Below are 23,668 nucleotides of genomic sequence, written 5' to 3' on the forward strand. Positions count from 1 at the left end.
GTATCTCAATTTCCAGTGTGTGCTCGTAATGAATGGCTGCGAGACCGCGTTCTGCCTCCGCATGTGGGTGTAACTTGCAACCGGCATCCGTCGGGATGGGGCGGCTCATGAATTATGCAAACGCTGGCAAATCGCAGCCAGATCGGAAAACACACTGATCTCTGGCTGTTCCGCCGCCCAGGCAAAACAAACAAATTGTTTGTTATTACCGCTGGGTGGCGCAGATCGTGTCAGGAATCCGGACTCCGATACGGTTTGCTCCTCCGGATCGCAGATTGAGACGCGGCAAGTTGTCAAACTCGCCGCCAGCTGCCAGCGATTTACTTAGGCCCTTCCTCCTTCCGCCTTCCGCCACAAACTGCCAGGGAGTCTGCCAGCCTGTCCATTTGTCCATTTGCAGCTCCTTCGCGTCGTGTTTATTTGCATGCCTTATTTTTAGGCCTGCACACAATATGCGTATGTGAAATTGCCGACAGTTCGGGTCTGTGTTGACTGAGGCTCTAAGATTCTGGGGAGCTGGCGAGGGATCTATGATTTGTCCATGATAAATGGAGCGCTCAACGTTTTTGAAGTTTGCCAGCTAAAATTTGAGTAAGTGGGAGTGAAAAAGGCGTGCTGTCGTGTTCAGAGGGGGAGATTCCCTAGGTTGGATCTTTTAAAAGGTTGTGATTGCAGTTGACTTGGCTCACTGAAGTGGAATCCAGCATACCCCGTGCAGCGTTAATACCCAACGACGAAGTTGTTCCGTGGTTTATGGTTCTTTGGAAAGAAATGAACATAAATACTATTCGATAATTAACCCACTAATTGAGTGGAGCGGATTGGGGGAGTGGCAGCAAAAAGAGTATTTGAAGTGGATGGGGTCGAAGACCCTTGCCTGCCGAAAACGTATTAGATCGCCAGAGGCCAAGCAAATTTCTTCAAGTCCCCCTTCACTCCCCGACTCAACTACTGCTGAGCTGGCCTTTCTCCTTCGGCGTGGGCATATGTTCATGTTCAGCTGCCACTGACCTGACCAGCCCCAAAAACGGAGATGGACGACTCGACGAGTGCATCGGGGAGTTGTAAAATTGGAGTTTCATTAAGATGCACATCTTAATTGCGCCCGCAGCTGATCTCATCTGATGTGGCGGAGAAGACGATCCTGTGTTTCACTTTCCACAAAAATGGGCATGTCGCTGGCCCATCGATGGATGGTGGCTCTATTGTTTTACGAGGAGTGGCTTTCCCTGTCCCCTGATAATTGATGAATTTATGACCTAACACGGAGTGCCACAAGTGTCCTATCACTTTGGCCGACCGCCCTTCTTATCGCGCGCCCCAGCTGCTGCTTGGCTTGTTCTTCTAATTGGATGTCGCAGGGGCTAATCTGGCCCCCTGGCCAATGGTTGGGTTAAAGCGAGAGATTCCGGGAATCGCTTTCAGTGCATTTTCGGCCGCTGCGCTCCGACGTGCTCCATTTCTTCCCAATCTCTTTTGTTTCCGCTGCCGCCACTTGATTTCTGATTTCCCCTCTGATTTCTGATTCCGCCGCTCCGACTTTGGCTTTGGTTTGGCTTTAGCTATGGCTTCGATTCGGATTCGGATTCGGATCCATTCGCAGCTCCGACTAAACCCGCAGCTTCTGCATTGTTTTCCGAAAGTGGCACGTTCTGGCCATTTATGGCGCACGCATGGCCAGCGGCGAACTCGAATTCGAGCTGATTGCCCAGCGGGTCAGCATTGCATTGCGATCTGTTGTGGATGGATGGAATGGGACGGGAGTGGATGGGAGTGGGGCACCGGCTCGAAATGGAGATGTTGGGCAAGAAATGTTAATAGTGCTCTGTGGCGACCTGCCCCAATTCGTTGATTCCCGGAGTGGCTAACTCGAAAAGAAGGACAGTGGTCTTTTTTTTTTTTTAACTGCAGTGCTCCTTAAAGAAAAATTAGGTAACTATGAAATGTGTTAGCTGAACTTTGAATTCTTCACAATTAAAAATGGTAATTGTAATGGTTAATTCTATTAGTGTGCGTTACTTATTTTATATTTATTAATTATAACTTATAATAAATAGTAGCTCGTGCTTTTGATTTGGCCATCACTCCGTGAATAATGAAAGCAATCCCAGACGACTGAGAGCCACATCTGGCCGAGTAAACAGTCCCATTGTCCAGAACAGAGTGCCGAATCAATTGTCCTGTCCAGGGATATCCGTATCCTGGTTGACACTTTCGTGCAGCTGTGAGCCCAAGGGATGGTCGTTCTTTCGGGAACCGGGGCTCTACACTAATGTGCAATAAAATAGCTCGGCCATTGTCGTTGGTCCCTTGACGGTCATTCAAATGGCTCAATTAGCAGTCCCCAAATATTTGCCATAAGCTTCTCCCCCATCCCCCATCCCCGAACCCCGATTACGCGATATGTGGAGGCGAAAGACTTGGTGGAAATCGTTCGGTCAGGTGCCATTATTCCCAACAAACAAATTCCGATTTTCCGTCCATGGCAACCGCAAAAAGCCGAATGGAAAAACAACATCATTCAAATAAAAGGAACGACGCCTACAACTTCTACAATTTACGCAAGAGCGATAGCGGCAGACACAATACTCGTGCGTTTATATACGAATATGTTTGTCTGATTAACATACATTATATATTCAGCTCCTAAATCGCAAATGGGACCGTGTTACGAGGTGTTATGAATGAATGGCTGCTTGGAAATGGAGATGGGTGGGCAGGAGGGCTAAGCCAGCCATATGACACCGACATATCTCGTTTGCATATTTGCGAGGGTATTCCAAAATGTAGCAAGGAATGCCAAGAGGTGGGTGTGTTATAAGCCAAAAAGTGCTTTAATGTGAGCACACAAATTGTAGGCAAACCAAACTAACTAAACTGTGCTAAAAATCGCTGGGACACACAGAAATCATTCTTACGAGCCAATTGGAGGGCTTGCATTCGAATGGGTTCCCTTCTGGTCATTTTTCTGACATCCTTTGTTTGCCTTGCATATTTTTCTAACCCAAGCACACAGTCGTCCGAATTGCCGACTAATTCTCTGGAATGCGGGTGGGTTCCAAACTCATCGCATTTCATCTCGAAATGTTTTCATAGCCAGAAACCGGTTCTTGAAAAACGATTGCTATGCGTGACAGCAACAAAGATCCAGTGAGGACGGGACGCAGGATAATGGTAATGAGTGTAGCGCAGGAGAATGCACAGCCAAGGGGAGGTCAGAAGGGGGGTGAGGGATGGGGAAGGGATGAGAGTCCACAGCCATTTCCATGCAAATTTGATTGTCAAACTTTTGGGCTCTCGAAATGGGAGAAGCCCACGCCTTGGAGTGGAAAAATAGAGTGTTGTTCGAAACTTTTTACGACCCAATCGTTTTAGATAAGAACGCAAATCGAAGGAAAGTCGGGCGACTCCCTCTGAAGCGTTCGATGTCGGATCAAATCGAGTAAATTAAATTAAATTAAATCAATCCCCGCAGCAACGAAAGTGACAATAAAACTCAACGAGTGACGGAGTTTTTGTTTGGTTTGTTCCTGTGTCGGGCTCGGTTCTCCAATTTTCGTGCTGCCTTGGCCTGTCTCGATTCCGTCGCCCCTCTTGACGTGACTGAAGGGGCGTGGCACTTGGCATGCAAATCATGTCAAATGTCACACTCAGCTCGGCTTCGTTCTGTGGAGAACTCAGCTGCACAGACATCGGTTCTCTGTTCGTTCTCGATTCCGGAGTGGGTAACAACTTCCTCTCTGCGCGGAAGGGAACGGATTGCCTGACCTTCAGCTCCGCCTTGTTGAGAAGGCGGTTGTTCTGTTGTTGTGTGTTGTTGAGTGTTGTTGTGTTCCTGCCCCTTTTTCGGGCTCGAGGTGTACGCAAATGTGTTTGGACAGCTGCCGCATAGTGGCTTAAACTGCGAGGCGAGGGCGGCTACTGAATTGAACGTCTCATCGGGATGGTAATTCGAGCTTCCAACATCTCCTCGCTAATTGAGCTTTCGGGGGTAAACATTCCGCTTATGGATAACGTCTGCACTTGATATGCTGTTCGAAGCTTGCATCGAATTTGTCGAACTGGGTTGTGTTCGCCTTCTCGCATAACGAGTGGTTGTCATAGCCAAATAGCAAGGGAACCAGATATGAAGATATGAGGAGGGCAGTCAACTTCAGCGCACGTGAAATACTATATGAAGTAGAGAGACCTGATTTTTTTTGTGCTCGAAACAAGCTCAACACTTAGCTGTTTTGTTCCCTAAAACAAACAAACATTTTTTGAAATATATATAAACTTCGGTTATAAATCAAACAACTTCGTAAAGACTTCGTAAATCAATAAGCATGTTTTAAATTCATGTCTCTTATCGCTGACTTTCCTACCAATTTCGACAATTACGGTTTTCACTCCGATCTGCTGCTACCATCTACGATATTGGCCGCTCTGTTAGCCAACAGAGGGGTTAACATTTACGACATTCAAGTGTATCTGCGGTGGGCAGTCGGACTCGGAGTTCGTCGTCGGTTCTGTGTTCAGTCTACTCAGTCGCTCGCTGCGGTGCGGAACTCGTTCGAGAGCCAAGCGCGTCGAGATACAAGATACAAGATACGAGAGTCGAGAGTCGATTCGTGACAACCCAACTAAAACGCCAGCCGAAAGGTACGAGACGAGCTGCTATTTTGCTGCGTTTGCGGTTTGGCAGCGTCTTTTGTTTTTCGGCTTCGGTTTTTTCGGCTGCCCGCGGCTAAACTTGAAATTAAAGCTGATTCGGCAAAGCCAGATACAAGATACATATGCTGAGCTGCAGATAGACAACAGTGAAGTGAGATACAAGTGGCTAGATACATCGCGAGCCCACGTCGAGATACTTTATTTATATTGTCCTGGATTAAATATATCTAAATATCTCGATTGTGGCCGTCGCTCGACATGTCGTGCTGAGCCGCGACTCCAGCCCATCTTGGCCAGATCATAGATCCCAGATCCCAGATCAGATCGAGGAGTCCCCGACGAAGCGTTCGTCCCAACAAGATGCTGGACAAGACGACGAGCTCCTCCGTGTCGGTGTCCGCCTCCTGCTGCAGTTCGAACGCCACCAACGCGGACCTGGACTACGACGTGCCCGTCTCTCGCCGCATCCACATCAAATCGGTTAGTACCTGGAGCTCAGATGGAGTCATCCTGGCCCTGGCCGGGCTATCTCCCGGCTCATCTGCCGCTGTTGTGACAGTTGGGAATCTGCCCAGGAAACTGGGGAGCGCTTCTCGACTCCTATCTCGGCAGCTGTCGGGGGAAAAGTTTCCGCGACTTCGCTATTCGCATTCGCATTCGTTATCACTTCGCAGCGACACAGTTTGATGTGCCAGTTTACGGCCAGGTGGGATATGGCAATGTCGTGATAACTCAGTCGATGATGCCTGTGCTCGAGAACTCCAAAGTGTTCGGTTGAAAACAACATGAGCTCACCGCGATAGACAATCTACAAGTGATCCCCCCCAGATATTTTTGGCCATAGTTTGAGGAGCCCCGATTAGATTGGAATTAGGTGTGATAAGATAAGTCTTTCGAACTGAAAATAGATTTAAATGCGAACGGATTAGCTGGGGATGCATTTGGTTCGACAGTTGAAGTCAGTTAAGCGTACTTAAAACATTGCGATTGATTAAAGTGCGGATGGCAAGTTATTCCGACTGGTTTCTTGCTCCTAGCTGCGAGGTGCGATTCAAGAGTCAGCTAATGCTGATCGATAGATTTATGCTGCTATATATTTCCATCAGTTTCCATCAGGCCCGGGAGTCACTTAATCAACATCAAGCGCTGCCTTCGAATTGAAAACCGTTGACGCCACACGCGGACATTAATTTCCATCAGTTTCCCAGCGATCGGGCACTCAAAAATGAAGTGTCGAAGCAGAAATATATTCTGTCTAGACTGGAACGGTGGGGCGTCCACTTAATCAGCGAGCGGAGCGAAAGATGCAGGAGATGTGGAAAGATGTGTCCCTCAGGGAGACTGGTTTGCGGTTATCCTCGGAGATAAGCCCCGAGAAAGACCTCCCCTGACACAATCTTAATTAATAGGAAGGCCTGCGTTAGGGGAAGCTACTTGGGTTTTCGTTGTTTTATCTGCTTTTTTTCAGCTGCCCTGGCATTTGGGGTTTTGCTTTTGGTGTGACGCTCAATTAAGGCTGATTAGATTTGGTCGTTTCGCTGATATCTGTCCTGAGCCCTGCACTTGCCCTTATCGAACGGCCTTTCCTCTTATTAGATAAGGAGTCACCAACCAGGCACTCCGACTTTATTTCCCGCAGGGTCACGGCCCAACTGATTTAGCTGGTTGCCTGGCGATGGGGCCTCTTCGTTGGCCCCTCAATCAATTTGAATTTTCTGCAAGACATCAACGCTCTGTTCGCAACTATTAATAACTGATTTCATTGCCTTGGTGGCCTGGCCAGTCCCTCAATTAGTCTCCCCTTAATTGCGGGCCTGCAGTGGAGCGCACATCCCGGGCTTGGAGGATCCACAATTAATTTCCATTAGTCGGCGTCAGCTAATAAACCCTGCTCCCCTTTGCTCAACCATCGTGGAGATGGTGACGAGGACGTGACACGCATGGCACTCCGCCTCGCACTGAGCTCCATGAAATTGCACTTAAAAGGACTCGGCTCCCAATCTCTATTAGCTGCCGCGCCCGGTCACGCATCCATCTCTCTCGCAGACATCTGACGCAAGTCCAAAGAACGCAGGAAACCCATCTTCGGATCTTTTCCGCTGTTTGCGCTGTGAAATCTAAGCCGAGAGCCGAACCGGCTTGCTCCTCATGAGCAAGAGCCAACAGCCAACAGCCAAGAGCCAGTCTAGCCGGGCGTCAATTACTTTTCGCATTTGTGCGCATTTGGAGCACATTTATTTTAATCTCACCTCTACCTTCGCCGCCCCTCCTTCGCAGCGATCTCCCGTCTCCGATGGATCCGCCTGCCCCGCGGCAGCCCGGCAATTACGCGATACTTTGTGTCAGCGCCCCAAGATCGGGAACGGGTATCCTCCAAACCAGGACCCTGGTGCCCGGGATCATGTCCGAGCACGACGCTCGTAATTAGCCGCTGTGGTTTATTCAATTCAGTGCTTAGTATCGACAACAGCTCGCACTATTAAGTGCTGCCAGGCGGTTGAGTGAGTATTTCGCGTGAGTACTCGTATTTGCATTGCATTTGCATCTCCGCCAGACACACTCACACTTCCCCGGCTCGCAAGCCAGCTAATTTATCTCCCCGCTCAAGTTGTGCAAACATTCGAGTTCAAATTTGTCCAACAGGTTGCAGGGGCTGTCTGCTATTGGCAGTTGCGACTTGATGAATGTGGCAAGGTTAAGGCCCAAGCGGAGGGGCGAGCGGAGGAGACTGGTTGAGAACGAATGTTCGAAAGGCCAAGGGGAGGAGATGCCAGCTTGGTATAGGCGCAGGTATCCCTGGTAACTCTTGTAGCTAAACACAATGCATTTTCCGGCATATCAAATCGCCTTTGAACACAGCCACTCCAGCGGAGAAGAAAACTTTCGCTTTTGTGTGCTTTCGTTGCTTTATCGTATTCGACACTCGAGTTGAGTTCAGTTCACGCCGCCGTTTACTGGGCCATTATCTAACAGTCATGTGCTGCCAAGCGAGCATTGGCCATCACTTCTGCCGAGCAAACATGTCGGCCAAACGGATTATAGGCCAACAGCTCGGCTGTACGGACTCGAAGTGCCGATAATGAGCAAGCACTCGAGGAATACGTAAAGTTGGCAGGGGAACCGGCACTCTCCCGGCTCTTTCTTGCAGAAACGTGTCGGTCCCGAATTCCCGAGTTCAAGATAGCGGGCTGTGATAAGGGGCCAGGCCAGGCAAGCTGTCACTCCCCTGTAGCCATGCACACAGGAGCTGGGATTTGCGGGGACACCTGCCCTTTGTTTACCCACAAGGTTCGCAGAAGACCACTGCCCTTTGCCTGTGTCTCTGCCAGAGACGTGCGCAAGTTCAGACGACGTTTATGAATTCCAAATCTGGCATGTCACGTTCTGGTCCTTGCAAGGGGACTAAGGCAAGGCTTGACTAATTGCCTCCTGGCCAGAGTCCTTCACCAGTCGTAGACGCGCGATGAGCCTCGGAGGTGCGTTGGCAGAGTTTACTGGGGTGAGCAATCCCAATGGCCAAATTGGCCTGAGCGGAGACTGACTAAGAGCAGCAGTGGCTCCCCTGACCCGCAGCACAGGAAATTACCCCCAGGTAGGGACGCGCACTGGTTGCAACGGAGCAATAAGAGCAATGAAAGTAGCATGCGATCCGCAAGTGGGATAGGCAATCAGTGCGGTGGCTCGAGCACTTCGCCTGCGGTGGCTGACGATCGCTGATGGCTCACATCAAGCCACTTAATGGGCCCATTTACACCGAGACGGAGATGGGCTACCGGAGTTGCCTGGTGGCCACTGGCCAGTGCGCTGGGGGTTGGGGTTTTAGCAGAGCAGTAAACAATATGGGCAATTAGTGTCGTCCCCGATATTAGAAAACACTTGTCTGTCAGCTCCGGACTGGCTGATGGGTTTCGTCCCTGTCTATCAGAAAAGCACTCGTGTGGAACCGTGAATTCCCGTGGAGTTGGTCTCTCCACTCATCTTATCGTTTATCATTTATCAGTAAGTGACGTTGCTCGTGGGAAACCTGGGAAAGACTGGAGGGAGTTGGCCACCACTCCACATCATCTCGCTTCTCACTTTCGATCGTTTGGATGCGTGGGCCGCATCCGCAGAAGTAGGCTCGAAATAGACCCGGACCGTAATCCATCATAAGTCGGCTAACGAACGATAAGCCGAAAGGTTGAAAGCCCTCTGGTACGTTTTCATTCCCAAACTCACGACACTCGAAGTTCGAGGGGATCCTCCGCACCAGAACCAGTTAGACGAAAAGAAGAGTTCAACAAAGACCGCCAGCCATCGGGGCGATTCCTCAGGCATGAGTCACGTCCGGGGTATTCCGCCGACCTAATCTCAATGTCAGTCAATGGGGCTTAATGACTTCGACTTGGAAAGCAGAGGAAGCGGAGGAGGCTCGTGCAAGATTTATTGTAAATTGCTCGAGAGGCTGCCCAAAAGTTAATTGAATGAATGAATGAAAGGGGTTTTCTGTCCCCTCGAAAAACTGTTTTACAAATTGTGTGCCTTGATAAGTTCGTTGATTCCCATATTTTGTGCGTACTTTACATTGGGCCTCGTTTTTCAGCGCTCAATGTTTTTATTGGCTTGCATTCCCGGGGAATACTTCCTTTGCAGTTTGCCTTAGGGCTTTATGATATTTTTTATTATTTAATGTTTTTTGCATGTTTTGTTTCTATCAAATGATTGATCTTTCTGTTTATTAGCTTTTAAAGATTTTATGACTGAGCTCTGGTCGTCTGTGTTTCTTGGGTTGCTATTTTATTTTATTTTCGAGTACACATGTACGTCGGAACAATTCATTATGAACACATTCTGAGCCATTAAAGTCAATGTTCGAAACTACTCGTACAAAAGCGAAGCGTTACAGACACGCTTCGATTTCGTTCGTTTGTTAGCTGATTCATTTGCCACAACTGAATTGTTGAGTTTTCAACACCTTGGGGTTTCTCCCTTTCCTTGGGGAAGTAATTTTGCAACGTTTTTGCGTATCTCACTTGGAGCTGAAATTGCTGCGAAGGTCGACAAAACTTTGTGTGGATTCCGCTTTATTTGTTCTTTAATATTTAAAGTCAACAGTTCGCATTTCGATTTCAGGTACTCTCTTCTTTGTTGCTTCAGTTTATTCCGTTCCGTTTCGCATTGTTTTGTTTTGGCTTTAATTTTTGCGAACAGAAGTTACTTAACTTAATTGAATTGGCATATGTTTGCTTTGACACACGCTTTTGAGTCACCTTCCGCGAACCGGGATCCACTTCGGTGGCTAAGTTGGTTTTTGAGTGGTCGGGAGATCCCTTTGTGAGTTTCCAAGAACCTAGTGAGCGAGGCACTGCCACGATCGTTTGCTTGCTGAATTGAGTTAGCCCTTGCATTATATCACACTTTTCTACACCCCGCCGAAGTCTGAGAACGAGTTGCCCGACTTGGAGGGCCCATGCAAATTGAATGAGCGCTTGGAATGCGAACTGCAATTGACTCTTGCATCTGTGGGCATCTGTTGCCTGTTGTCTGTTGTCAGTGGGAGGGGCCAGTGGGGGCTGCGGGGGGACCAATTGCCCTGTCATTGACTCGCTCCCAGCTCACTGGGCCCGTCCTAGGCGAATAGCTCACCCGGACTGACACTTGGCGGGGCATTTGGAGTGCTTTTCGTGCACTTGTCACTGCAGCTCACCGTCACTGGCCCACCGAATTCGCATTCGACCCAGTCTCCGTCTCCATTCCATTCCAAGTTGGCCCGGCCCGAAGTTTTATTGTCACACCGCACTCTATATACGTACGAATTTTTCTCTTTGCTCGCTTCAAGTTTTTATTTTAATCTTATACGAGTATCGCACAAACTTGTTGACGAAATGTGTCGAAAAGGCCGCCGCGAGAGCAGTAAACATTTTGTTTATTTTCGCAAACGGAAACCAGTTCAACGCGACATATGGCGTTTTATTGCAAGCCAGCCAAATATTTTATATTCGTCGCCGCCCTTAACTCCCCGCTTCCCAGAAAACGTTCGACCAGTCACAGCCCTAGAAAAAGTCCGAAGTCCGCTCGACGACGTTGGAAAGTGACGCATTCGCGGCTAGGAAATAGATAACTCATATAGCTCAGGTGAAAATGCAAATGTGGGGTCCACATATCGGGCAGAAACCGGAACGAAATAAACCAAATAAACCAAATGTGCGACACGTCAGAAGTTGTATCTTAATGTTTTCTATAAGTTCGCTCCGAACCCCTTCCCAGATAGCAAAACCTCAAAGTTCACCTTCCACATTTTCTGGGTTTTCAGGGTGAGAGCTCCTCCCCTCGCAGTCCGCTTCAATTTCATCAAATTCGGTTAATTAAAATGGACAAAAATAGTATCTGTCACGCCAACCAGCGCTTGACTTTAGACTATTGCCACTTTATCAGCTTTGCTTTTTCGGGTTTGCTGGGTTATCAGCTGAGTGCCGAAAACGAGATCGCATTTCTATTGGGAATATTGCTAAGCCGCACGTTGATTGGCGACGCTGTTCTGTTCGGATAAAGGGATTTCAGTTCTCCAGAGTCACGGGCACCTAATGCGGTTAATGGTCTCCTTAGGTCTTAGGATGAAAACAGATTGTCATCTTGTCAGTGGGCAGGCGAACTTACCGATTTTGAAGTGCGCTCATTAGGCTGTTTGTTGGCGGCTTCTTCGCTTTTTATACTCGATTCTCTGCTGCCTGCGTTGTTTTTGAGCCACAACGAAATGTGCGAAACTGCCGGCGAAGCGGGTCGTTAGGTTTGAGTAATTGAATGGTCTCCAGTCGGATCTGAGCTACTCCTGGAATACATAAATAACCGAACCCGAGCTGGCTTTGTCCAGATTGTGGCTTGCCTTCTGAAAAATTGACCGAAAAATTGCTTATGGCCACGGTCCGTCATATGCGAACATAAAGACAAAAACAACAAATGGCCAGGCAGCTCTTTCACTTCTGCGGCCCAAAACGGAGGGAAGTGGAAGGCAGATACTTGGCCCAGAGGCTTTGATTGCTTTCAATAAAACCACTCGGACATGTAAACCTTTTCGGCGATTTATGACAGAGATTGAGTGGGGAACGTCTAGGAGGTGGGATCTGGGAACTCATTCAGTTCCGTTGTCGTTGTCGGCTTTCGGCTTTCGGAATGCCCTAAACAAACCAATTAAAGTCGTCCGAGCAAACAGGCAAACAACTGTAAACTGTAAAAGGCCCCTAATTTTTTGTAACCCACAAGCCATACAAAAGGAATTGGTTTTCAATTGCCAGCAGGCGGAACTTCAATCTTCCAATTCTCGACTTTAAATATTTGCCTCTTCAATTAGCGCTGTGTCAAAAGCCGACTGAGATGGCCGAATGTCGGGGAAGAAAGCGACGACAGCTTTGGAGCTCTGGAGCTGTGGAAACGTTGGTCTGCCCAGCAAACCCAGCAAACATTGGAGATGGTTTTGGGTTTTGGGTTCTTTGTTTCTTCTTTGGAAAACTCATCGCACATCGCGGTCCAGTGTCATTGCGCCGGCACTGAACTTCAAGTGCGCTCAATTTCCTTTTGACATTTGAACGCTTCCAACGCGCTTTCGAAATAGAAGAGAAAAATAGCCGCCGCCTGGTAGAAACTGGTTTCGAAACTACCTAAGTACGTGTACATACAGACAGACACACTCGAATCAGACCTCAGCCGGGTTGAAAGTTCAGCAGCGATTGAACGCTTGATATTGTAATCGCTGAGACCCTCTTTCACTCCTGCTACACAGAGAGTAATTCGAAGTGGTTTGATCATGTGCGGAACATATACTAGTACATATCCAAGGGACTATCAGTGGCTTAGTTATCCTTTAATTTCATAACTTCATAAGTAAATTGCGAAGAATTGCGGTGACGTTCAGTTTCGAAAGCGTAAAAAATTAAACCTATGCACTTTTTTTGGGGAGTGCTGGGGTTGAAGGGGTGCAGGTAGAAGGAGCAGGCACGGCTGCTTTGTTACACCCTTGCAGAGGGTATTATATCCTCAGTAGCGAGCAAGCAACCCCATGGTACTATCAAATATTCTTCATCAGCACCAGCGTCCGCTTCGATATAGACTTTCTACTCAACATTATGGTACTTCTGTTTTTACATATCTAACCGGAGAAGTACTATACAGTTCATATACAGATTCAATTCAATTGCAAGAGTATTCGCGTTCGGCTTTCGCTTTTTTGCAGAGTTCAAGTAGTTCGATTTGGATTTTTCTGCGGTACGGTGGCAAAATTGAAGGCTCCACGGTTAACCTGCAAGAAACACAGATACACCCACTTACACAGGGACAACTTTACATTTATTTACCGAAAAGTTGGCTGAAAAGGGTACAGTCATGTTCAGAGAATTAGGAAAAGGCCAAATGGGAAAATTGAAATATTCAGTGCTGAACTTTTGACTCATCGAGTCTGCATTTGGATCCTGCTTCCAGTTGGCTCGGTTCTCCATTGCCGACCCCGACTGTGGATGTGCCTGCTTCCTAACAGAAAAGCAACCCGAAATCGGATAAATGGGGAAGGTAACCGGAGTTGACCTGGAATTCCAGCTAAACTAATGAAGCGAGCTCGAAAACAAAATCGCATTGTTTCTGTCCTTCTTTTTATTGCGAGTTCTCTGCAGCCTTTTGTTTATTTTAAAAACGTGGTAGCCGCTCAAAATTGGCAAAACTCGCTACTAAAAGCCAGAGTTAAAGCTTAGTGGCTGGTCAAGCCCCGAACAGTCTTTGAAATTCCATTGAAGTTGTTTGCCTTGCGGCTTCTTAGAAGAGAAGGAAAGGGCAGACCTGAAATGCAGGGAACAACATGAGACCCGCGTTATTTTGATAACTCGGAGATCGAAATCCAGACGAATACGTTTTTTAATAATTTCGTTCTTTTCGAATTTATTTGCAGAAACTTTATGCCAAGGCCATATACGATAATTATGCAGACACGCCGGACGAGCTGCCCTTCAAGAAGGGCGACATCCTCACCGTCATCGAACAGGACACGGAGGGCATCCAGGGATGGTGGCTCTGCTCCCTGCGCAACCGACAGGTGAGTTGGCTCTCTCGCCAAAAGGGATCTGAACAGCCCAAATCAAGGCCCTTTCCTGCCAGAACCAATCCGGTTTTAGCATTAGAATGTGTTTTTCGGCAACTTTGATGCTTGAGAAGGGTTCATTGTTTTTGTGCATTAATTCACTTTTAGCAGCTCGAACAGAGATTGTATATTGCTGACATCAAATGGCCATCAGGTGTAATTATTTTGTGTATATACATTTTTCAGAGGGTAAGGTGGAACCATCAGACTTAACCGGGAAACGCCTTCCATTTTGTCGACTCTTTCGCGCCCATTCCTCGGCCCAAATTTCTTGTTTCTGTTGGTTCTTAATGAATCCCTCCGATTGCGTCTGTGCCCTGTCTGCATTCGCAATTGAGCAATCGGGCATTTGCTAAGTTGGCCCATGGCATTGCGCCTCAAAGGCTGGAAGAACTCATTTACATTTATAATTTGATTTTCCGTAAATGTCTGTTTCGCTTAGCCCGTCATCATCGCCGGCACGTGGCCCAATCGACGCCGTTGCATGTGGCAATTCCCCTCGAAGGGTCTGCCTATAACTTAAATAATTTTGGCTCTTTAATTGCGGCTGCAGCCGTAATAACAATCATCATCGGGTGATAGCCGTAATGTCTCTCAGCAGAGGGGCGGAAGGGGCGTGGGCATTACCAGGCGATTACCAGTCGTTTACCACAGTGCATACAGCATCATCTGGACAGTGAGTTGAGCACTGGGAAAAGAGGTCGAAGCTGTTGGCTCCGTCGCGATGGCAAATAATGTGGAAGCGGTGAAATACTGCATCTGAATTAGTTTCTATAGCTGGGTGGGGTTTACGTAATGGTGAGATCTGAAGTACTCAAGAAAAGATTTGATAACGGCGGATACCTCTAACGAAAAGTATTGAATAAATGCATATTTGGTTCACATTAACTTAATGATTGAAAAAGGAGACCTAGTATCTTCTTCATCCCATGCGCTTAGCGACTTTCTAATCTCAATCTCATTTATCAATCGCACCTCTTTCCATACCAGACTTTGGCCTCAATTTTTGATTTTGCCAATTATCTCAGCGCGATCACTCGCCCCAGGTAGCCTTGAACTCTCCCCTCGGGGGAGGGACCAAGCCCCACACTCAAAGTCCCCCAGAAAAGCAAGACGGAGATCAAACAGCTTGTCAAACTTGAGCGAATTTTACATTTCTGCACGTCGTTCGGCAGTAATTTTTAATTAAAAACTCAATTGGCGCCGCGACAACAAAAACAACCTCATTCATTGGTGGGGCGGTCGATGGTGACGATGGTGTCAAAACATATATCAGAGTGGAAATCAAATGTGCCAGGCGATACGGCGATATGGATACCTAAACGCCATGGCGATGCGGTCTATGTCGGGCAATTGCCGCTAATTAAAAAGTAGCCGCAGCTTTTTAATGGAAACAATTAACCCAAAAACGGCCAATTGAGTGCCGGCGAGAGCAGCAACGTGTAACGTGTGGCATAAATATTAACAGCAACATAAATTGCGGTGGCAAAAACACGAATTCGACTTTCGGCATACGTTTTTAGCTGAAACACATGTCGACAAGATTTGCCGTCTTGACTCGACTTTGATGTGGCATATATACGTATTTTTGGAGAATCGCACGAACCTCGGACAAAATTGCGCTGCGCATGTCAACAAGAAATGTGTCTCGCAATTAAAGCCAACATAGCACAGATCGCATTTTTGTCAAAACTCTGGTGGGATACGTTTCCATCACTCTATACGTATATGTGTTTTCATTAATAATTCATGTAGCGTTGAGTTTATTAAGAGCCAATCGAAGTCAATTGAGGTCCATGAGCCATTCAGACAAAGGGGTAAAACTGGCGTACAAAACTATATCAAGTGTTTTTATTTTTGTACTTTTTGTGCACTAAAACTAAATCTCTCCTTCCGCTCTTTATGCATTCCAGGGTCTTTGTCCCGGCAACCGGCTGCGCGTCCTGAACTCCTACGACTCGGGGTGCTTCTCGCCCTCGCCGGCCAGCTCCCCGATTCCCTCGCTGGCGGCCAGCACCGCCACCCTGAACAGCTCCATCTGCTCGGCGGAGATCTACGAGAACGGGTCCATCATCAGCGCGGCCTCGTCCGGCGGCCCAGGAGCGGAGTCCCGGGGCACGAGGAGATCTTGGCACGTCTCGCCGAACAAGGTAGGTGCTCGTCCTCGTCCTCGTCCCCATCCTCGTCCCGGATGACTTGTCAATTTCCCAATTTTCCGCTCCGTCTGCGTTTGCGTTTGCATTTGCGAACGGGGATCTTGGGAGGAAGGAGGGAGTCCGTCTTAATTGAATTCGTTTCTTGGCCGCAAACTTTGCATCCCGTTGCGGCAATATTCGCACTACTTGTATTTGTCGGGAAAGTGAAAGAAAGTCATTTCTCGGCTCCTGCGGCTCGATCGTCGCTCCATCATTACGCTCCGAGAAGCCATCGCTCATCCATCTGCATCAAGCAGTCCGGCAGGCGAACTCGCATGTGACTGCGGATTCGGTCCGATCCCCTGCCTTCTGCACGTAAACTGCGTGTCGTAATTGTGCAATTAATAAGAGTTGCGATGCGAGAGCGATCCTCGGTCCACGGGGATAGCCTCTCGGGGTCCGCAGCTGTCCAACTGGTTTCCCCCTTTCCCCTTGCATACGGCTCGTAATTTGCCAATTTGTCAGCTGGACATGCGTTTTATTTGCATTTCTTTCACTTTGATTCGGTTTGATTTGCAAATTAAAGGAAACGACCAATTTTGCCTCGCAGAAGCCCCTCTGCAAGATCAATAGACGGAGCTGGCGATTCGAAGAGATCAGGGAAAGAGTAAAGATCTGTGATTACTCCGCATTGGGTTGGGGCTAGGTCCATCCAATATTAGATGGCGCAACTGCTAAATATAATTGACCACCGTGACCATTGACAGAGAGCTCGGCGACCTTTGGCAGGCTGACGCCCACATCCACAAACGGTGGGCGATGGGTGATGGGTGATGGACTGGTCATAACAATGGCGATGGCGGCTGGTGTGCAGTGACTTTCGCTTTCCCTGCCGACCCGCCAACCAGCCAACCGCCAACCCGTCGACTGACTGACTGAATGACTGACTCGCAGGCAAATCAAATAAAATGAAACCCAAATTACAGAGTCGTAAACATTTCCTCGCATTATCGGCAGCTATCAATCTTAACTGGAGGCAAGAGAAACCATAAATTCGAGTTTGGAATGGAGGAGAGGCGGCGATGTGGCCGCCCCACTGCAAATTGCACTGGGAGATTCGTTGGATTCGTTGGAGTTGACTCCGACTCGAGAAACCTTTGGCCGCAAAAGCTCAGCTACTCTTCGTTTGTGTTCGATTTCATTGACTCGGGAAGTCTCCCCACTCCTCAGCCTGCCACTTGAAGGCGTCAAAGCCATGTGGGGAATGGGCTGGCACATGCACTTGACCCATCATCCGGGGCATCTGCATCGAGTGGAGGAGATTTCGCCTTTGTGTGTGGAATGGAGCATCGTTGACCCATTTCGAAGTGCCCATTTGGGGTCACTACGCGGTTCCCTCCATCCGATGTCTTCTTGAGTGGGTAAAAAGAGGTGAATGGCCAGGAGGTGAGATGGTAACAACAGATGGTGACAGCGAGAAAACAAATTAGTGATCGACTTATAGACTTACCACTCGTAGATCCAAGCATTGGCTCTCGAACAACGCCTGTGCCCAGATACATTCCTGAAACTAATTGAGAACGGAAATGTCTTGCACAAGTTGCGCCATCGTTGGCCAGACACTGTACCTCGGGCATCGCATCCCACATGGGCATATAGCATTATGGTCGGCGGGGAACACTTGCGTCCACCGTTAGACGCCAGATTGTGCGACAATTTCGAGTTCCTTGAGCCCACATACTCGCACAGACATCGCTCCGACTTCTCCATCCACCTCCGTCACGCACCGACCATAAAGCCAAACGCCAAACGCCAAAGCGAGCCAAGTCAGGTGGCCAAATGCAACTGGCCCGGCCAATGGCGAATGAAGATTTATGGCCAGCTCCAAAACGAGCGGGAACGAGACTTTGTGTTTGAGCAAAACATGTCATTTTTATTTTACTGCCCAAAATGGGCAAAAATGCAGCCCAAGCGGCCACATAACTCTCTTTTATTTCGGATTCTGCGAAGATTTGTGCGTGACCAAAGGCGGGAGGACCGGAGGAATCCCCATTTTAGTCCGGCAATGCGGATTTGCTGCGAAAGCGGTGAAAACATCTCCGCTGCTGCGGTTCTACACAAGGTCGATCAGAGGCGATCTCGACCGCATTTCTTCTTTTCCCGGCAAGTCCCTTCGGAGAAGGACTACCCCCAGTCTAATTAACATTTTCATACAAGTGTTGCTTTTTTGTTTTGTTTGGTACGTGAGAAAATGCCGAAATGCTGATACGTTGATCAGCTCAAGAACCCGAGAACTGCTTGGGCCAAACATGGGTCTTTCTTTTCCAATCGACCTCCTCGCACTCGACGTGGCCAGGTGTGGAATGAATGATCAGCTCAGATTGTGTTGGAGGAACATTTAAATGCATCGGAGCTCCGAAGATGGTATCTCGCATTTGCCACTGCTTTCGGCTCCTGCTTCTCCGTGTATGATATTCACACTCCCCCAATCTAAACTTACTCATAGCATGTAGGCAATCCGAACTGTCGACCATCAGAGGGAAAGACATAATCGAGCGAACCGTTCGAGAGAAGGAAAGCAGAACGCCTGGCTGCCCAGCCCAGGGACTGGCCCAAAAAAGTTGTCCATTCGGGTCAGGGGGTCCCAGCAAGTGGGCCGCCAGGAAACCAATCCCATCGGAGCTATGGAAAACTCTCGCTGGGCCTGATCCACTTAGGGATTGCAATTGCACAACCATTTGCACTTCTTAAGGCTGACTCTCTTTGAGGTGGCCTCACTGCGCTCTATTCTTTCTGAGGGCACTTCAATCGCCGCTTGCCGACTCGGTTCAGCTGTCCTGATTCCTCGATTAGATAGTGGCGGGTCCGGAATCCAGAATCCTCATCTGCAGCTGCAGCTGCTTTGGCTTTTATTTATTTGGCATTTAGAGAGCATTTTGTTGACTCTTGCTACGCGTCAATTGGCATTTCAAGAGCCGCAACCGTAGCAAAATTGGGGTGAAGTCCACTTCACTTCAGGTAGAAGTGGCCCTCCGTCAAACAGTCCTCCCTTTGTAGAGGAACTTCCTGGCGTGTCGGCTTCCCTAATTTGGAATCGATTCATCCCGAGGGGCGTGCCTCTTCTGCCTTCTGCGGTGCGTGCCAGGCCCACGAAAAATTGATGAATTTGGCATATGCCATCGGAGTAATGTCGCATTGGGTTACGCGAACATATGGCCCAAATCGCTTTTAACATAGAAGAGGCACAAACCCAAAGTCAAGCTCCTACCCTCGTTTCTACTCTTAATAAAAACTTAATTTGGTATGCATTTTGTGCGCCATAGTTAGTTAGAATCCGAAAGATGTCTAGATGGGGCTGGGTTTGTTGTTCTTTTTGGCCATTCAGGTCCTTTACCTTGACACTGAACCGCCATGAACTGTCTTTCCCAGTATTTGGGGATGTGCATTGCGCAGGCGCAATAAATCCAAGCTTTTTCCCGACTTTTCCGCAACCTTCTCAGCCCTCGTTGGACTGCACTCGCAGTCTAGTTTTCACCTTCCGGCAGCGACGTTTTCCAGCCGCAGTATTCAGTTTATATCCCATTTCTGATACCAGTGCACTTTTAAAAATGTGATAAGCAGGAGAGTAGGAGCAGAAGCAGAAGGAGACGTGCGAAGCAGGTGAGCGGAGTCGCAGGCACGCCCAGATCGATTGGGCTAGGGCTCCCTTCGGCTCCATTTCCTCTGAAAAGATGTGAGGCATGTGAGGCACGCAGGCCAGGAAAATCGATAAGTCTGTGGGGGTGGGTGGCTGGTCGGAAGTTGTGGTCCGTGGCTTTTGGTGGCTCGTGAAAACCCAGTTCTAACACTCGCCCGTTTCTCGCACAGGTACACGGTGATGTCTACATCTACAACTGCTCGCCGGGATCAGCGAGTGGACCTGGCTCGGCGACAGGAGCAGCGCCCAGCACGCCGCAGCAGCAGATCTACAGCAACCAAAGCATCTATCAGAACCTATCAGCCATGATGTCCCACCAGAACGGCAGTGGCGGCGAGTTCGAGACCTACGACATACCCAAGCCCGCCATGCCCGTGCCGACGAACTACGACAGTCCCAGGAGCGCGCCCCCCAGGACCCCCACCTCCGCATCCAGCCTGGGCGCCCGCTTCGAGTCGCTCAAGAGCGTGGCCGCCTCCATCGAGGAGGAGTCCTACGACGTGCCGCGGCCCCTGATCTCCGCCAGCAGCCTCCTCCAGCAGCAGGTGGCGCAGATGACGCCGAGCAGCTCCGCCTCCTCGCTGCTGACCAGCGACAGCCTCTCGCTGAGCTTCTCCAGCTCGAACCGCTCCTCGCTGGCCAACATGCCCGACTACGACATCCCGCGCCGCAACCCGCTTCCGGTGCGCCGCCAGCAGAGCGGGCTGGCCTACGACTTCCCCCTGCCGCCGCTGCAGGAGCAGGAGCAGCGATCGGCGCCCATTAGCTTGTCCACCCCCGTCGGCACTCCCGCTCCCGCTCCCAAGGAACTGCCTCTGGAGCTGAGCTCGGCCCTGGAAACGCTGGCCAAGCTTCAGCTGCAGACGACGGCCGCCATCAGCCGACTGCTGAGCTTTGTGGTGCCCAACTGGCGCACCCGCAGCCAACTGGAGCCCGCCGTCATGGAGCTGAAGCTGGCGGCTCTGCGCCTTCGCACCGCTCTCCACGACTTGGCCGAGTTCGGGGAGGGCGCCCTGGGCAACGCCACGCGCTCGGAGGACCGCACCCTGGCCCTCAAGCTGCGGCCCTTGGTGCGGGCCCTGCGGGATGCCAACAAGCTGATACACGACTCCTCCGAGTCCCTCGACGCACAAGGCGGCTGGTCCGTGGAGCAGCTGGCGCGGAGTGACGACAAGCACGGATGTCGACCGCCGGACGCTCTGGATCAGCTAATGGCCTGTGCCCAGACCCTCACCGAGGACGTGCGCTCCACCACCAGCTTCATTCAGGGAAACGCTTCGCTGCTCTTCAAGCGCCTGCCGCAGGCAGACCAGAACGGAGGAGCCGCCCCGGTTGACAGTAGTAGCGGCAGCGCCGAGTGGCTGGAGGACTACGACTACGTGGCCTTCGAGTCCAAGGACGCGGCGGCCAGGAAGAACCAGGCGCTTCGCGAGGCCATTCCCGCCGGGCTGAAGTCGCAGTTCGACACGGTCCTCCGCACAGCCGAGAGCACGGCCATGGACGCCAGCTCCGGGTCGATTCCCACCACACCCACAGCACCTGCGACGCCGTGCAAGTCGCCCGAGATGACCGACAAGGACAAGAAGCTGGTGCGCTACTACGCGCAGCAGATCTCAACGCACATGGGCAATCTGATGCAGGCGATCGACTCGTTCCTGGAGACGGTCGAGAAGAACCAGCCGCCCAAGTTCTTCATTGCCTACGGCAAGTTCGTGGTCGTGAGTGCCCACAACCTGGTGACCATCGGCGACAACGTGCACCGCAACATCTCCAAGGAGACGCTGCGGGAGAAGATTCTCCGCTGCACCAATGGTCTCTCCGAAGCCCTGAAGACCTGCGTGTCCAAGTCGAAGAAGGCGGCGGCACACTTTCCCAGCGGCAGTGCGGTCCAAGAGATGGTCGACTCGGTAGTGCACATCAACAGCCTGGCGCGGGAGCTCAAGGCGGTCATGCTGCAGGCTGTTCATCTATCGGCGGCGGCGGGCTTGGGTGCCTGAGTAGGTACCGCCGCAGAGCCAGGACAACGCCAGCACCATCCCGCCCAGTATTAGCTGAGAGGTCTTCCAGCTTCGCCCTCGCTTTGGCGGGCGCACCCATATGCACCGCAGCTATCCGAAATTGGCATATCCCCAGCAAGCAGCGCTTATAATTTGCACTGTGATATTTTTGAGCAAGACATCTGAAAATGCACAGCACCGCAGCCATGATCGCCCGATTCCTGCAAGAATCCGGAGGAATTCTTCGACAAGCCTAAGTTAGGATCCTCCTGTAAATAGTGTGTTCATCCTAACACCAGACTTTTGTAAATTAGAATATTCCCATACACCCGCCATGCGCACAAGCAATGTTGTATCAGTGAAGCATTTCAGCGTAGTTTTGTATACTCTAGGATTAGCCGTACCACTTAACCATCATTTATATTACTTGCATAGTCAGAATCTGAAAGATTTACACTCAACCTTATTTGCATTGCGCCGTGGCAACGATAGTCAGCTATATACGAACTTACACACATAATTCATAAAACTACCAAGTAAACTGTAACAATATTAGGTCTGGCAGCTTGAGACCCTTCCGATCCTAAACTATAAACGTGAAATAAAATTACAATAAACCTAATCGATATTGGGAATTCTTATTCTTATATATTTTCTTAAATGTATGTACCAAAATAATGTTATCATCACAAAACTTTGTTCACGCATTCTTAGCGCACCGAAAGCCCAGGTTGCCGGCCGAGCTGTCCTCTGTGTTTTGGGAGCGGGCCGCGCACCTGTACCGGTAGCAGTAGGACTTGTGGCACAGGAAGGATCCGCCCTTTTTCACCCGATTCGCGTTCTCACTGACGTCGGTTGCGTCCCATAGATCTGCCGTCCACTCCCATACGTTGCCCACCATATTGTGCAAGTCGTATACGTTCTGCCGGAAGACGTCCACTGGGCAAGTGTACTCAAAGCCGTCTTCGGCCAGGTTGCCATCGGGGAAGTCGCCCTGCCAAATGTTCAGCCAATGTTCGTTCCTGGGCATCAACTTGTTGCCCCAGGGAAACAGTTTTCGCTCCTTGCCGCCGCGGCAGGCCGCCTCCCACTCAGCCTCGCTGGGCAAACGCTTCCCCGCCCACGTACAGTAAGCCACTGCATCGCGCCACGAGACGTGCACCACCGGATGGCGACCCAGATTATGCAGGTTGCTGTCCGCGCCGTTGGGGTGCTTCCAGCTCACCCCGGAAACTTTGTACCACCAAACAGCGCTCGCCACGCGGAAATCCTCGAGGTTCCTCTGCTCAATGGGACTCAGCAGGGTCTTAAACAGGAAGCTGTCGCCAAAGCGTTCGGCCTCTGTGGTGTAGTTGGTGGCTATCACGAATTTTGCGAAGGCGTCATTGGACACCTCGAATTTGTCCAGATAGAAGTCCTTCAGCCGGACCTGTCGCTCGGGCGACTCCCTATCGGCCGGGAAGTGTGGATTGTCGGTGCCCATGTACACGGTGCCGCCTGGAATGAGAGACATGTCCGTAATCTCCGGCTCCACCTGCGGCTCCATTTCTCCATAGTAATCTCGGTAGTGACTATTCGCACCCCGCGTTCTTTGCTGACACACTTGTTCCGGAAGCGACTCCTTATTCGTAGTCGCCTTCCGATCGAGTTTCTGGCAGCCACAGTCACTGGAGGCGGTGTGGAACAAAATTATCCAGATAAGTAAAGCGATTGTTTTCATTTTGGTGGATGCAGTGTGCCCGTTTCTTTTTTCGTACACAATACCTCTTGCGGAGCTTGCAAGCACAGGGTATTTCTCAAAATGTTTACAAATATACCTCAAACAATTTTTAACAATTTTGTGAAGAGTGCAATAAGAGTGCCGAGATACATATTTCGTTTACCAAAAATTCATTACCCAAAAGCAAAATCATTAAATAAAGGCATCCCTAATGACCGTACAGAATATAAGCGTCTTTAGCCAGATCCACAAAATCGCCATTTTTGACCAACAAACCGTTATACGGATCACCAAACTATATAATATGTACATATATATGAACTCTGGCAGGAGTATATGGAGTGTACTTCCGCCAAGCCGTTAAAT

General features: G+C 49.7%; 3 protein-coding genes across 8 annotated transcripts in view; 2 read left to right on the forward strand and 1 right to left on the reverse strand.

Moving 5' to 3' along the window:
* LOC108099052 (DC-STAMP domain-containing protein 2) overlaps positions 1 to 13,642 on the forward strand; it is a 29,493-nt gene extending 15,851 nt beyond the window's left edge. Inside the window, 1 exon segment of the mRNA XM_017202315.2 lies at positions 13,565 to 13,642. The gene's annotated coding sequence lies outside the window, so the exon portion shown is untranslated.
* The window catches only part of LOC108099049 (breast cancer anti-estrogen resistance protein 1), a 30,734-nt gene extending 8,530 nt beyond the window's left edge, over positions 1 to 22,204 (forward strand). For 2 of the 6 annotated variants that reach the window (XM_017202308.2, XM_017202309.2), the window contains exons 2-4: positions 13,565 to 13,708; positions 15,667 to 15,903; positions 19,756 to 22,204. In XM_017202308.2, the coding sequence (XP_017057797.1) occupies positions 13,565 to 13,708; positions 15,667 to 15,903; positions 19,756 to 21,582 (2,208 nt within the window). In that variant the 3' untranslated portion in view covers positions 21,583 to 22,204. Of the gene's footprint in view, positions 1 to 4,412; positions 5,134 to 13,564; positions 13,709 to 15,666; positions 15,904 to 16,750; positions 19,549 to 19,676; positions 19,695 to 19,755 lie in introns of those variants that run through there. The other 4 variants (XM_017202310.2, XM_017202311.2, XM_017202312.2 and 1 more) reach the window with 4 other exon arrangements.
* A 6-nt stretch (positions 22,205 to 22,210) lies between these two features.
* LOC108099055 (formylglycine-generating enzyme) lies at positions 22,211 to 23,585 on the reverse strand. The gene has a single exon (XM_017202323.2). It carries the CDS (start codon positions 23,300 to 23,302, stop codon positions 22,283 to 22,285), a length of 1,020 nt encoding a protein of 339 aa, XP_017057812.1. The 5' UTR covers positions 23,303 to 23,585; the 3' UTR covers positions 22,211 to 22,282.
* Between the last annotated feature and the right edge of the window lie 83 nt (positions 23,586 to 23,668).

The sequence above is a fragment of the Drosophila ficusphila genome, unplaced genomic scaffold, assembly GCF_018152265.1.
Source record: "Drosophila ficusphila isolate 14025-0441.05 unplaced genomic scaffold, ASM1815226v1 contig_288, whole genome shotgun sequence".
In the NCBI taxonomy this organism is placed as follows: Eukaryota; Metazoa; Arthropoda; class Insecta; order Diptera; family Drosophilidae; genus Drosophila; species Drosophila ficusphila.